The sequence below is a fragment of the Toxorhynchites rutilus genome, chromosome 3 (assembly GCF_029784135.1).
Source record: "Toxorhynchites rutilus septentrionalis strain SRP chromosome 3, ASM2978413v1, whole genome shotgun sequence".
NCBI classification, from domain to species: domain Eukaryota; kingdom Metazoa; phylum Arthropoda; class Insecta; order Diptera; family Culicidae; genus Toxorhynchites; species Toxorhynchites rutilus.
Window position 1 is genome coordinate 233,094,977 of NC_073746.1, and position 13,190 is coordinate 233,108,166.

At 40.2% G+C, this 13,190-nt stretch overlaps 1 protein-coding gene across 1 annotated transcript; it reads left to right on the forward strand.

Annotated features, from left to right (window-relative positions):
* The first annotated feature begins 608 nt into the window (after nt 1-608).
* Nucleotides 609-11,980, forward strand: LOC129774022 (uncharacterized). Its single transcript, XM_055777711.1, has 4 exons — nt 609-658; nt 10,705-10,856; nt 10,902-11,623; nt 11,924-11,980. Exons 1-4 carry the CDS (start codon nt 609-611, stop codon nt 11,978-11,980), a joined length of 981 nt encoding a protein of 326 aa, XP_055633686.1.
* The last annotated feature ends 1,210 nt before the right edge of the window (nt 11,981-13,190 follow it).

Genomic DNA, 13,190 nt, shown 5'->3' on the forward strand with positions numbered 1-13,190 from the left:
AAAGGTATAAACCATCAACGGAAAAACAACTTTAATTGGATATCACCATCAAAAATCAAGAACAGAACTGAATAAAATAACGCGTTAGAAAAATGCACCAAAGGGGCAAAACGGTAACAAAACCAAAATGGGATACGAATCGAAACAAAAAAAGTGAAAAGTTTTCCCCTAAAACAATAAATAATTAAAAAAGACACAAACGCAAAAGGGAAGCCACAATTGACAGTTTTCTAGATTAGAGTGTTTAGATAATTTTTGTACATATGTGAAAGAGTAAGCAACACACATCACTGGAAAAAAAACTTCACACGATGAAAAGGTTGTTATGTACTTTGAGCCCAAATCGATCACCAAACCCTAGCCGAGATTTTTCGACGGTTATGATGTGAATCTAGGTTAAATAAAATAAAATGAACAAAGGTACATAAAAAGCGAGATTCCGTACGTTTTAGGGTAACTTCAATTGGTTTTATAACTATTATGCAGAAATAAGAAAATACAAAAAAAATACAACAAATGCTGTACAGCAGAAAAAAAAACTATTTATTACTGTAATGAAGAGAATCTATGAGAAATGTTTTCATTCGGTTTGTTTCTGTACTTTATATATGGTAAATCAATCAACGACACGATTCTGTAAATACTACGACATTGTACTGTAAGTTGATAATAGCTATTTTAGGAAGAAACTAAGAAAAAAAATTATATTTTAATTCACAACTTTTATGTGCGCGTGGATGTCAACATCTGAAGTATAATTTTATACGGATTTAGTTTTCTACAGGAAAGGGTGGTGCGAGGATACAGATGTTATAGGATGAGTTAAATTGAGTTTCAATAAACAAATTCTTATCAAAATATATTTCATGTACGTCCTGTGATAGAGCAGAAAAGAAATCTGAAATCTTCCGCCGGCAGACGGGATCTGTACGAGTAATTTCAAAGTCCGGGTTTTATTTCAACGAATTTCAATTTCCGATATAATAATTTTATTCCGACATCACAACGCAGATAACACTTTCGATGATGCTGTACGCTATCTAGCTTTCAACAGAGTAATAGATCGTGCTGGATATGTTATCGCTTTATGTAGGGCAGTGTTGTGACCGTTCTCAACCCAGCATTAGAGCAAGCGATAACACAGCAGCAGAAATAGCACCAGCAATCCACCAACAGCAGGAACAGCAATAGCAATCAACCAGCGATAGGAAACAGAAACTCACCGACAGCAGGAACAGCAACAATAGTCCAATAGTAGCAGGACTCAAAACTATGTGTCGGAAATGTTCGACCGGAAAACTTGTGAAAAATGCTTGCGGGAAAATAATATCTTAACACCTTGGTTACTCAACTCGAACTGAACATTTATTTCTTAGACACTAAACAATATCAACTACAACAATGATTCTAGCGAACATTGAACCATATTTATAGCTAAAGTGGGTACAGTAATTGTACCGACACGAATTTCGTACACTGTGTGACAGAACAGGCAGGTTTTCTGGATTCGCTTCTGTATCCTATCCTTCGAGACAATGCGATAGAGATCATATGCAAATTACCTAAGCTTACCCCATTGTTTTAATTTGATTGGGTTTTGACGTAGGACTACGTCTTTCATTTCTATACCGGGGTGTAAAATCAAAGTTTCAAAACGAAAGCGTTACGCCGGAGACCGAGATTTTGAGTGTTAATAGCTCCTAAACAACTGAACGAAATGGTATGATAAACACTTCATTCGAAAGATAAAATGTCTACGCGTTCTATACTTGTTACTTTCTGATCCAAAAACTTGTTTCAATAGTCTTAAATTTGCTTTCAAAATAGGCTATTGAAATCACCAATCGGTATATAAGCGAGCGCCGCTCGGAAATCCACTCAGTTCTAATTGAACAGCGATTGGAGCATGTTGTCGCTGTTGTGGTGAAGCTCTTCATTTATCATGAAAGTGCGGATGAACGGTGTCACCAAGAGCCTGTTTGTGCACCTTAGGCCAGAAGGGAATCCATCAGAAGGAGAGTGATGCTACAAACGGTTCCCCGGGAAGATCTCGAAGCAGCCGCTACACACACACACATACACGCACGGAATTCTTTCCGTTTGGATCGAGAAAGATCCGGAAAATAATCTGCCAGTTCCTCTAGGAATTTAAAAATACATTCATGTGAAAGAGTTTATTTGAATGTTTTCTATCCATGTAACACTGTGACCAAATATGTTTCAATCAAGTGCTATTAACAGATGGTTATCGAGTTAGCATTAACCACTGGTGGGCTTCCAGTATCGAGGAAAATGTGGAAATATCTAATCGTTACTGAAAATAATTTGCCAGTTCCTCTGGGAATTTAAAATTACATTCATATGAAAGAGTTTATTTTAATGTTTTCTATCCATGTAACACTGTGACCAAATACATTAGGTTTTGTGATTTTTCAATCAATCGCAATCAACAGGATAGCTTCTGAAGATTATTCTTCCCCATCAGTAGGATATTTCCGTATCCAATATTGGATGCATAAAACCTTGTGCCTCCAACGTAACGCTCTCGTTTTCGAAGTTTTCCAAATATTCATTCATTCAGAATGAATTCAGATTCAACTTCATACAAATGATCTCTAAATCAACGATAGTCCTACGTCACCCTTGCGGTTATACCATAGATATAACCCACTTCCTGTTTTTGATGAAACAATACTTATAACGTTGCGTGTGCCGCAACAGGGTCAATCAATAGAGTTCAATAACACAATCAAATGCATTCCACCGGTAGTCCGCGATGATCGTTGTCTAGCCAGTTCAATAATTACGAAGCTCAAACAGCGGTTTAGAACCACTCCAACTCATTTCATATAATGGTACTTACAGCAACATGTAGATTCATTCCCTTCCATACCACCAGTCTTCCGAAAAACACTTACACATGTCCACGCGATGTGAAAATTCCATGTTTTGTTTGAATTCGAACATGATTCTCGCTAGTGTTGAGTGTCTATCCCCAACACGAACAATGATACACAAACATAGACATGTGAAAACAAACACGATGTTTATAATTCAAGAACATCATGTACAAACATATCACCCGATGTCGATGTTGCTTTCGTTTTGTTTCTCTTCATACACGGAAAGAAATTATTCATCCCAAAACATTTCTTCGTAGAATACTTTTTCACAGAAACAAACTTGAAATTTAGTTCGCATTTCAAAAATTGCACGAACTAAGAGGCTATAAGTTCATGCACCAAAATATATATTTTTATTAAGGCTCATATGGCGTCAGCCTAACGGGGCCGGGAGTTCAATATTTTGACAATGTTTGCTTACAACTATGTTAGTAATATGTAACCGATTACTCGCGGTTGGCTCGAGGTTAGTATTACAAGTGTTCTCATAATTGGGATGTTGCAGTCTTCAGTGCTCTGTACGTGTGCCCGACATGGGACACCTCCTATTGGGATGCAGCTGACCGTTAATCAGCAACGACCCCCTAGTCTGCACCCCATATCTAGCGTGGTGCGTCTTTTTCGACTCGAGGAATCCAGGATAGAATGATCACTAGCCGGCGCAATCATCAGCTCGTGTAGAGTTGTCATGAGCGGTACAACCTTTGGCTCTTGTTGAATCATCAGTGGACTGCACAACATTCGGCCCGTGTATCTGTAAAAAGTGTGTGTATGTATTGCCGCGACTAAGTAAAAGTTTATAGATCGTTCATGCACATTTTGCAAGTCTGATTAAATAATCCTTGGTTTCGTTCAAAGAAAACATTCTCTGAATAGAAAGAAGCTTTCTATTTTTTTTGCGTGCATGTTGGCAACTAAAGTCTGGGGAGCCGACTGCATAGCGGGCGACGTCGTACAAATGCTGACCAAAAAAATAAATACCCAAAAATTAGTTTTAGATGCAACCTTCAGCGGCACACAGCAGAACCAGCAGAGAAATTTCAGCGGCTAAAACACACCATTAATTTCTCGATGTTATCACAAACTGAACGAAGGAAAAAACTAAAAGCTACACTTACACTGCACTACATATGCTATGTGTGCATGCGATTGTATCATCCTTTCTTCTCCTCTTCTCCACTCGTTTTATAGCTCGGGTCGCGATCGTCGCGAACAAGCAGTATTGGCCATTTGTATTCAAAGATCCAGCCAAAATTGTTGCTCCCGTGGTCGAGTGGTCGAGTGGTTAGCGTCACGCCTAACATGCCACTGCTGAATAATTCAATTTTAGTACTTGTTTAAATAGCTAATAATAGCGAATGTTACATGAATTCAATATATAAATTGATGCGTGCACTAAATAATGATATCAAATGTGAAAAACTCTCATATCAATCGATGTTTATTTTGTTCAGAACAGAAAAAGAGGTTTATTTTATTTGCCCAATATTTTTGATGGAGCACCCATTGTCATGAAAGGAAAGAATTTTTTCCATGTTAACATACCAACACACCACGCGTTGAGTGGTGGTGGTGTGGTGTCCGATTCGCTTCTTCTACTCTACGCACTGCCGGTGCTTGGGGTGAAAATGCAAGAGAAACTGTACACCATGTTCGAACATCATGTGAAACATTGGGATTAAACATCGTATGTCCAAACATACCACGAATACAAACATGTCACATTTTCTAACATAGGTCATGTTTGTACTCAAACTGTGAACAGCAGCGTGGACATGTTTATTCCGGACGCAGTGTTTTTTGTGAAACATGGAAGACTGGTGACTGGTTATGAAAAATGGATCACGTACGAAAACCAAGGATGCAAAATTTCGAAAGAACATGTTGAAATCGAAAAGCAATTTTTATCAGTGCAAAATATCTCCACCGACACTCTTCACATTTTTCTATCGCGGTGCCGCTGTGCCTATGACCGCTGGCTCACCATCTCGTTTGTTTTGATATAGTTTTCGTTCCATCAACAGAAATATCAGTTCATTCTCGATGTCTGTGAATGCTCAAGCCGAAAATATCACCTTTCATTGCGTCCTGGTGAAATTTTCATTGGTCATACACCCATAAACTCAGCACTCAAATGTGCCGTTGCCCATCGATGTGTGTGCAATAAGCGGCACAAAAATGGGACCGGGGCTAGAAACATACTAGGAAAACACACACGAACACGCGTTTAAACGTCTGACGCGGTGTCAGTGAGATATTTCCTTGTATGGAATTTTGTTCCCTTCCACTGTCAGCTGATCGAAGATGCGTATGAAAATTTCGGGCGTAAATTCTCAGTGAGACAGTGGAACGAATAAGTGTGGGGAATAATGCAAAAACCAAATGTTCCACGTGACGGAGTGTCGGTTGCATGTAATTAAGTTTGGTTCATTTGTCATGAACTGCAGGGGCATTGGTGGTTGATTTTGATGTTGTCTCAATATCTTGCGCTGTCAGTAAAGTGAGTGTGAGATTTTGCAACTCTGACGAAAACCTAAAGTGAAAAAAGTCGTGGTCGAAGCGCGGTGAGCCGACCTAAACCATCGCCAGGCCCGGATTGACGGCCAGGAAGGTTTTGCTGTGTGTTTGGTGGGATTGGAAGGGAATCCATGAGCTGCTCAACTATGGCCAGACCCTCAACTCGGTTCTCTACTGTGAGCAGCTTGACCGTTTGAAACAGGCGATTGACCAGAAGCGACCAGAAATGATCAATAGGAATGGTGTTGTTTTCCACCAGGACAACGCTCGGCCTCACACATCTTTGATGACCCGCCAGAAGCTACGGGAGCTCGGATGGGATGTCCTATTGCACCCACCGTATAACCCAGACCAGGCTCCAAGTGATTATCATCTCTTCCGGTCCATGCAAAACGCTCTTGGTGATACTAAGTTGGACTCAAAAGAGGCTTGCGAAAACTGGCTGTCTGACTTTTTTGCAAATAAGGAGTGGAGGGGGGGGGCGGTTTATAAGGGGGGGATAATGAAGTTGCCTTCTAAATGGCAACAAGTTTGCGAACAAAACGGCGCATATTTGACTTAAATTGGATAATTTTAAGTATGTTAAATAAAGCGTCAAATTTCGATCAGAAATACGACTTTTTTTTCCCCAACCTTCTTATAATTAAAGCGTGAGTTGTGTGAGAAATTTGATACAAAAGAAGGAAATAAAGGAAATAGGAAACAATTGTTTTTTGTATAATGGCTTTATTTGTGAACAGGATAATCGTAGGGTATTTTCATCAAAGAATACGGTTGTAGCTATTTTGAGTTGGTGCATTGGTTGAGTCCCCGGTAGTGATCTATCGCCTCGTTGCGTTGCGTACCACTATAGACCATTCTGGAGTGCGTTGGTCATCGGAGAAGAAGCTCGGTTCTACGGCTGCCGTACACTACAGTAGGGAAAACATTTATACAAAGTAGTATAGAGTAGGATTATAAAATTTACGTCATCGATAGGAGATAGGTTATAGTTGCAAAATAGGCGATTTAAAGAAGGGCTCTGGATTAGTTTTAGTTTATTAATTTGAAATTTCGTTTAATTTTTTTATTATTATTTAATTTTGGCGAACCTGACAGCGGTTTTTTTCTGAAATCGGGAACATCGGATCGGTTTCGGTAAGTTGGTTGAAAGGTCAATTGAAGGTGGATACTGTCGCGTGACAAAGCAAAGCGCTAGTCCGGGCAACTATAGGACCTTTATCTTTTGGGGCGAACTAGGAAAATCTTCTTGTAATATCAATTCTCCGTTCATGTAATTTTTTAAAGCATCCCGTTTTATTTTGGGACAGAGACTGTAATATAGTTTGGCAGCTTATGTCAAATAAATTCTCAATCAAAACAATTGTACCCCCTTCTACAAATTATTAAAATTTTGCGTCAATTGCACCCGGCTGATTGCGTAGAACAAAATACTATTCCGTAAGCCATATGCTGTAGGCGACATAAAGGACAAGATATACTCTATCATCTACATAATCACAACCGTCATATGCCATGCTTCTCCTAACGACTTGATAGTTACAATACCGATTACAGCATACCACCTCGTTCAAAAGAGTCCATTTCAAACATGGTGAAAGGAGAGACTGCAGGGAAGAGTAAATATCCATCCCATCAGAGAGTTAAGCACATATAAAAGATAAAGCCGCACATCGGAACAAAAAATAATAATGAAAACTATATTGCTGGGACAGTCAACAGTGAAGTCGTGGTAAATGTCCAACAAATATTCTAGGACTTTCTGCACCACATAACCCACAAGCCCACCATGCGTTATAATCATATTTCTGTCATCGTCATCATGCTGCTGTCATCTCCTGATCTCCTGATTATGACGATTACTGTAAACCATGAAACGAGATATTATCTGATAACTGACCACAATCGTAAGCCAGCATCGTCTGGCTGCAAACGGGTTACTTTCTCTTTCCGTGAATCGTACAAACGATTGCATCGAGTCTCACAACATTTTTTCCGCTACAGCTCTTTTGGTCACTCATTTGTGCTATTAGTATAATTTGTTTTAAGCTGAAATTTAAGGAATCAAAATGAAATTGGGAAAAGTTGGTTCTGAACCACCCGTGGCCCTAAACCAAACTGTAAAATTCAATGCTGGAGTTTGCCAAAAAAAAACTTCAAATTTAAATGTTTTACGGCTTTCACAATTTAGTGGGTCGGTTAACGACCATCCTCTTCTATACCCGATACAAAATATAAAATGTTGGTTTTCTGAAGAATACGGAAGAATGACCAATAAAAGTTTATTCGAAACAACAATCCCGACGCTCAAAAATTGATGTTTAAAATTAAAAGAATTTCGAACCTTCCCGTTTCCTCCTGAAATATTTTTTTGACCATACATTCGCGTTCGATAACAATTAGTGATTGAATGGAACATTTCCCGAGTTCAATTGAATTAGAAGATTTTTAGCGAAATACAGGTCTATACAAGTGAGCAGGTCAATTAATCTTTTGTGGTAGACTACGTTCTTCTTCTTCTTGAATGGCGTTAACGTTCTCTGTGGAACTTTTGCCGTCTCAACGTATGCATTAACTAGCGTCATTTATTAATACTTAGTTGAGATTTCTCAAGCCGAATAACACGCCTTGAATGTATTCCGAGGGGCAAGCTCTAGAACACGCGTGACTACAGTGCAAGTCGAAGGAAATTTATTTGACGAAAAATCCCCCGACCAGAATCGAACCCGAACACCCGGCATGATAATGTGAGACGCTAACCACTCGACCACGGGTGCGCGGGACTACGTTCTTCATTGCAAGTAAATGTGACGAATAATTCTAGATTTTCGCCAAATTCATTCATACATCGTTGACCTTCGAAATATGCCGACATCTACAGCTTCCACAGCGTTTTTGATAGACCGATCGATTTGTGGATCGATTTTATGCCATGCTCGTTCGTCGACTCTACTAAGTGGGGTAATCGTTGATAGAGAGACCAGTTGTGGACCCTGCTGATGGTAGAATCAATTGCTGGATACTTCTTCGGAAATATTATTTAAAGTGTTGAAAGTGAATTTGAGAAATTCCATCGCAAGTTGTACCAGAAGTATAAATTGCTACGCGTACACTCGGAATGAACGATTCATAACATTACATGAATATTCCATGATATTTCCATGCGACAATCGAAATGAAGCCGGAACCAGGGTGAATCTGTGGCTTAGCGGCGGTTCGTTTGTGCACACGTAGTTGAAATATTGGTGGTCGATAAAGTGCTTACATTTCGAGCGAGCTTCGTTTTCGAGCGATTCTCATTCAAGTAGACTCCTTCTTGGACATTGAATCTGAAGTATTCTAAACTCATTCCATTCCATTCTTTGCTTTTAAGAGGCTTTAAACTTTGCAGTTCATTCGTCCTTAATTTCTAAATTCAGCTTGCTCATATATAAACTGTTTAATTCATCTTGGGATGTTATAGCCCTCAATAAGTCCATGGCAACTAAATTCCACAAAAATATTTTTTTCGCTGCACTTGTAATATTATCTGAATATTTTTCTTAACCAAAGGCTTCTAAAGATATCTAGAAATACTCCATTTCTTCAAGGGCTGATAAAATTGTATGATATTAATTTGAGAGTAATTTTTATGTAACAAAACGCCGATTTTAGAGCAGAAAACTCTGTTTAAATTCGTTGAAAATGCAACAAGTTGATAAGTTTCTCACAGTATTTTTCTACATAATCGCCGTAATGTTCGAGGCATTTTTCATAGCGTGGCACGAGTTTTTCTATTCCGAGCGCGAAGTGCGTAGCATCCAACTTTTTGAAGTACGATGTAACTGCGTCACGAATTTCTTCAGTGTTATCGAATCGTTGACCGCCGAACGCCTGTTTCATCACCGGGAATAAGTAATAGTCGCTAGGGGCGAGGAGTAAGGAGGACGCTCGAACATAGTCCATTTGAATTTTTCAATTGCTCTTGAGTTACGCGAGCAGAATGGGGCCGCGTATTATCGTAGATGACGAACACTCCTTTCGTCAATAAACCTGCCCATTTGTTCTCAATCGCGGTTCTTAATCGGCCCAAAACTTCACAATAGTACGGTGATGAAACAGGCGTTCGGCGGTCAACGATTCGATAACACTGAAGAAATTCGTGACGCAGTTACATAGTACTTCAAAAAGTTGGACGCTCCGCACTTCGCGCCCAGAATGAAAAAAAAACCGTGCTACGCTATGAAACTGCCTCGAACGTTACGTTTTTTTTATATTTTATATATATATATATATATATATATATATATATATATATATATATATATATTTTTACGTAGGACTACGTCTTTCATTTCTATACCGGGGTGTAAAATCAAAGTTTCGAAAACGAAAGCGTTACACCGGAGACCGAGATTTTGAGCGTTAATAGCTCCTAAACAACTGAACGAAATAGTATGAAAAACACTTCATTCAAAAGATAAAATGTCTACGCGTTCTATACTTGTTACTTTCTGATCCAAAAACTTGTTTCAATAGTATTAAATTTGCTTTCAAAACATGCTATTGAAATCACCAATCGGTATATAAGCGAGCGCCGCTCGGAAATCCACTCAGTTCTAATTGAACAGCGATTGGAGCATGTGAACATACTGATTTTAACCTCCGACCGAGAAGGTCGATTTTTCTTTCAGCTCGGCAGTTTGGCGTTTTGGACAGCGGACTAGGACGTCTCCCCCTGGCGATTCCGAAGGAGTTAATTTTAATTATTTTTTAAGTGGCAGCAGAAGAAGAGTGGAAGAAAGCAACAGCTCGCGTCGACTGTGGAGAGCGGGCGCTTGCCGGCAAACCGGAAAAGCGCGCGCTTTTCGGCGTCATAGACGCCACGCCCCTTTTTCTGGCAGTGTTGGCAGTTCAACTGTAGTGTTGCTAAAATAAAAAATATATTTAAAAAGAATTTAAACACGCATACAGACAGTGAAGTGGCTGAAACAATTATCACAACAAGTGATTTTTTATAGTGATTCGCGTCAATTGGTGGTTTTAAAGTGCTTTACCGGAACAAAGTGAACTTTCGGGTACATATCCCACTAGTGAAGATCCCTCAGTAAGGAATTTTTTTGTGAGTATCACACTTTTTTCTGCTGACTATATCAGTGATATAGTCAAGCAGAAGCATGGCTTCTAGTAGCTCCGGGCCTCCGGGAGGCCGGGCTACAAACTTCTACGAGGGCAGGCCTACCGAAGCCACCGCTCCACTATGGGCGGACCCCTCAAATGGCAACCTTCAAATACTGCTTCTCAGAGCGACAGGAGATAAGGTGCTTCCAACGAACCCCTTCACCGTGAGCAAAACCATCAATGCAGTTGCAAAAGATTTCAACAGCGCAAAACCACAGCGCGATGAAAAGAAGAAACTGCAATACATCTTGACAACTAGGGACGAGGATGTTGTCGGTAAGTTGCTTTCTATTACTAAACTAATAGACAACACCCCTGTAGAGGTGATCTTCCACCCAACTTTGAACCAACGCAAATGCGTTGTAACATGTAGAGATGTAATCGATTTTAAAAACGAAGAACTAGCGAAAGAGCTTTCCGATCAGAAAGTGATCGACGTTAAGCGCATAACCAGAAAAGACGGAGAATCCATTATTCCTACACCAACACTAATCCTCACAATTCGCGGAACCGTTGTTCCCGAATTCATATATTTTGGCTTCATTCGCGCTGGGACTCGGAACTACTATCCGAACCCCATGCAGTGCTTCAAATGTTTTAATTTTGGGCACACCAGCAAAAGATGCAAGCGCGAGGACCCGCTATGCAGAAACTGCAGCAAAGAACATCCCAAAGACTTCGATTCTAAGATGTGCAACTCTCCAGCACTTTGCATCAATTGCCAAGGAAACCACTCCTCTTCTAGTAGGAAGTGTCCTAAATGGCTTGAAGAAAACGAAATAACTAGGACAAGAATAGATCGAGGAATCTCTTACAGAGAAGCCAAGAATCTACTCACCCAAAACAATGGTCCAACCTTTTCAAGCGTTTTACAAGATAGAATTAACAAAATTCGGGCACCAATGGCCGGCTGCAAGTGCAAATGCAGCTGCGCCTCGGCCGCTTCGGCCGCTTCTAGTCGCGAAAGCACTCCCTCAGTTATGGACACAACCATGACCGAATCGTCTACCGAAAGTTCGACAACCGAATCAGATAGCGAATCGGTAATTTCAATGGATACATCCGAAGCCCCGAAAAAAAACAAAAGGAAAATAAATAAAGAATCATCTTCAGAATCAGAACAAAAATCTGAAGATGAAACCCAAATCAATAAAGAAAGAAAAAGAACAAAAAATGAACAAAAAACCACAACACCAACGAATAACAACAACACAACCATAACAAAAAACAGCAACAACAACAACAACGCACATCAAACAAAAAACAACAACAACAACGTACATACATCAAAAAACAACAACACACACACAACAAACACCCCAAATACCTCCACACCAAACAAGAACAACAACACCCCGAAGAAAGCTTCCCTTTCCAAGGGTAAAGGACAATCGAACTAATCCTCTTTGGATAGTCCAAACACAACACAACTAAGACTTAGGAATTAGAGTTAAATCACTCTAACACATTCACTCCAATACAGAAATTCGGGATACAATGGAATATCAGAAGTATCCGACAAAATATTTTAGAATTGAAAATGCTTATTTCGAGCTCCAATCCTACAGTCATAGCCCTTCAGGAAACTATGACACCAAACAACTTCGATAAAAATTTCATTCCAAAGTTCATCACATACTTCAAAGAGGGTCCCAACCCCTCAAAAAACGGAGTTGCAATCGCAATCAAAGATGGCACTCCACATGATCTTCTTCCCATTACCACTGATCTTCAGGCAGTGGTAGTGCGCATTAAACACCCCTTTCCAATCACCGTCGTTAGCATCTACATCACTAATGATTCCGATCCGAACACTCTACGCGGCCAACTGGACCATCTGTTCGCCCAACTTCCCGCCCCAATCATGCTTATGGGTGATTTCTACGCCCACTCATACGCCTGGGGAGGTGCATACCTCGATCGAAAAGGATCCATCATTGAGGATTTCATATCCGACCATTCTCTTCTCCTTCTTAACAACGGCCAACACACCAGAATCCATTATTCTGGTACTACTTCAGCCATCGATCTCACTATAGTATCAGACAAACTATCTTCAAAACTTTCTTGGAACATCCACGATGATACTTGCGGAAGCGATCATTTTCCAATCTTCACTTCCTTCGGCCAAACTTCTCCAGAGTTTTCAACAAGGCCAAGATGGAAATTTGAATACGCTGACTGGGCTGGCTATCAGTCTGACATTGAAAACCGCCTCTCCGCTAAACGAGATTGGACAGCCGAGGAATTCTCCAAAGTTGTCCTAGAAGTTGCAATGGTGCACATCCCCAGAACCAGTGGCATCCCTGGCAGGAAATGTGTCCCATGGTGGTCACCTGAGCTGAAGGCAGCGATCAAAGGTCGACGTAAGGCCCTACGCAAATTAAGAAAGACCCATCCGGACAGCCCACTGAGACCCACTCTGCTTGCAGAGTTCCAAAGGGCTCGCAAAGAAGCTAAGACTGCTATCAACACAGCCAAGCACAACAGTTGGGTTAAATTCGTCAGCGAAATTAATCCCAACGCGTCAACAAAGGAGTTATGGAGTAAGATTGGCAGGCTTCATGGAAAGAAAAGAAGCAAAGAATATAATCTTCTAATTAACGGTCA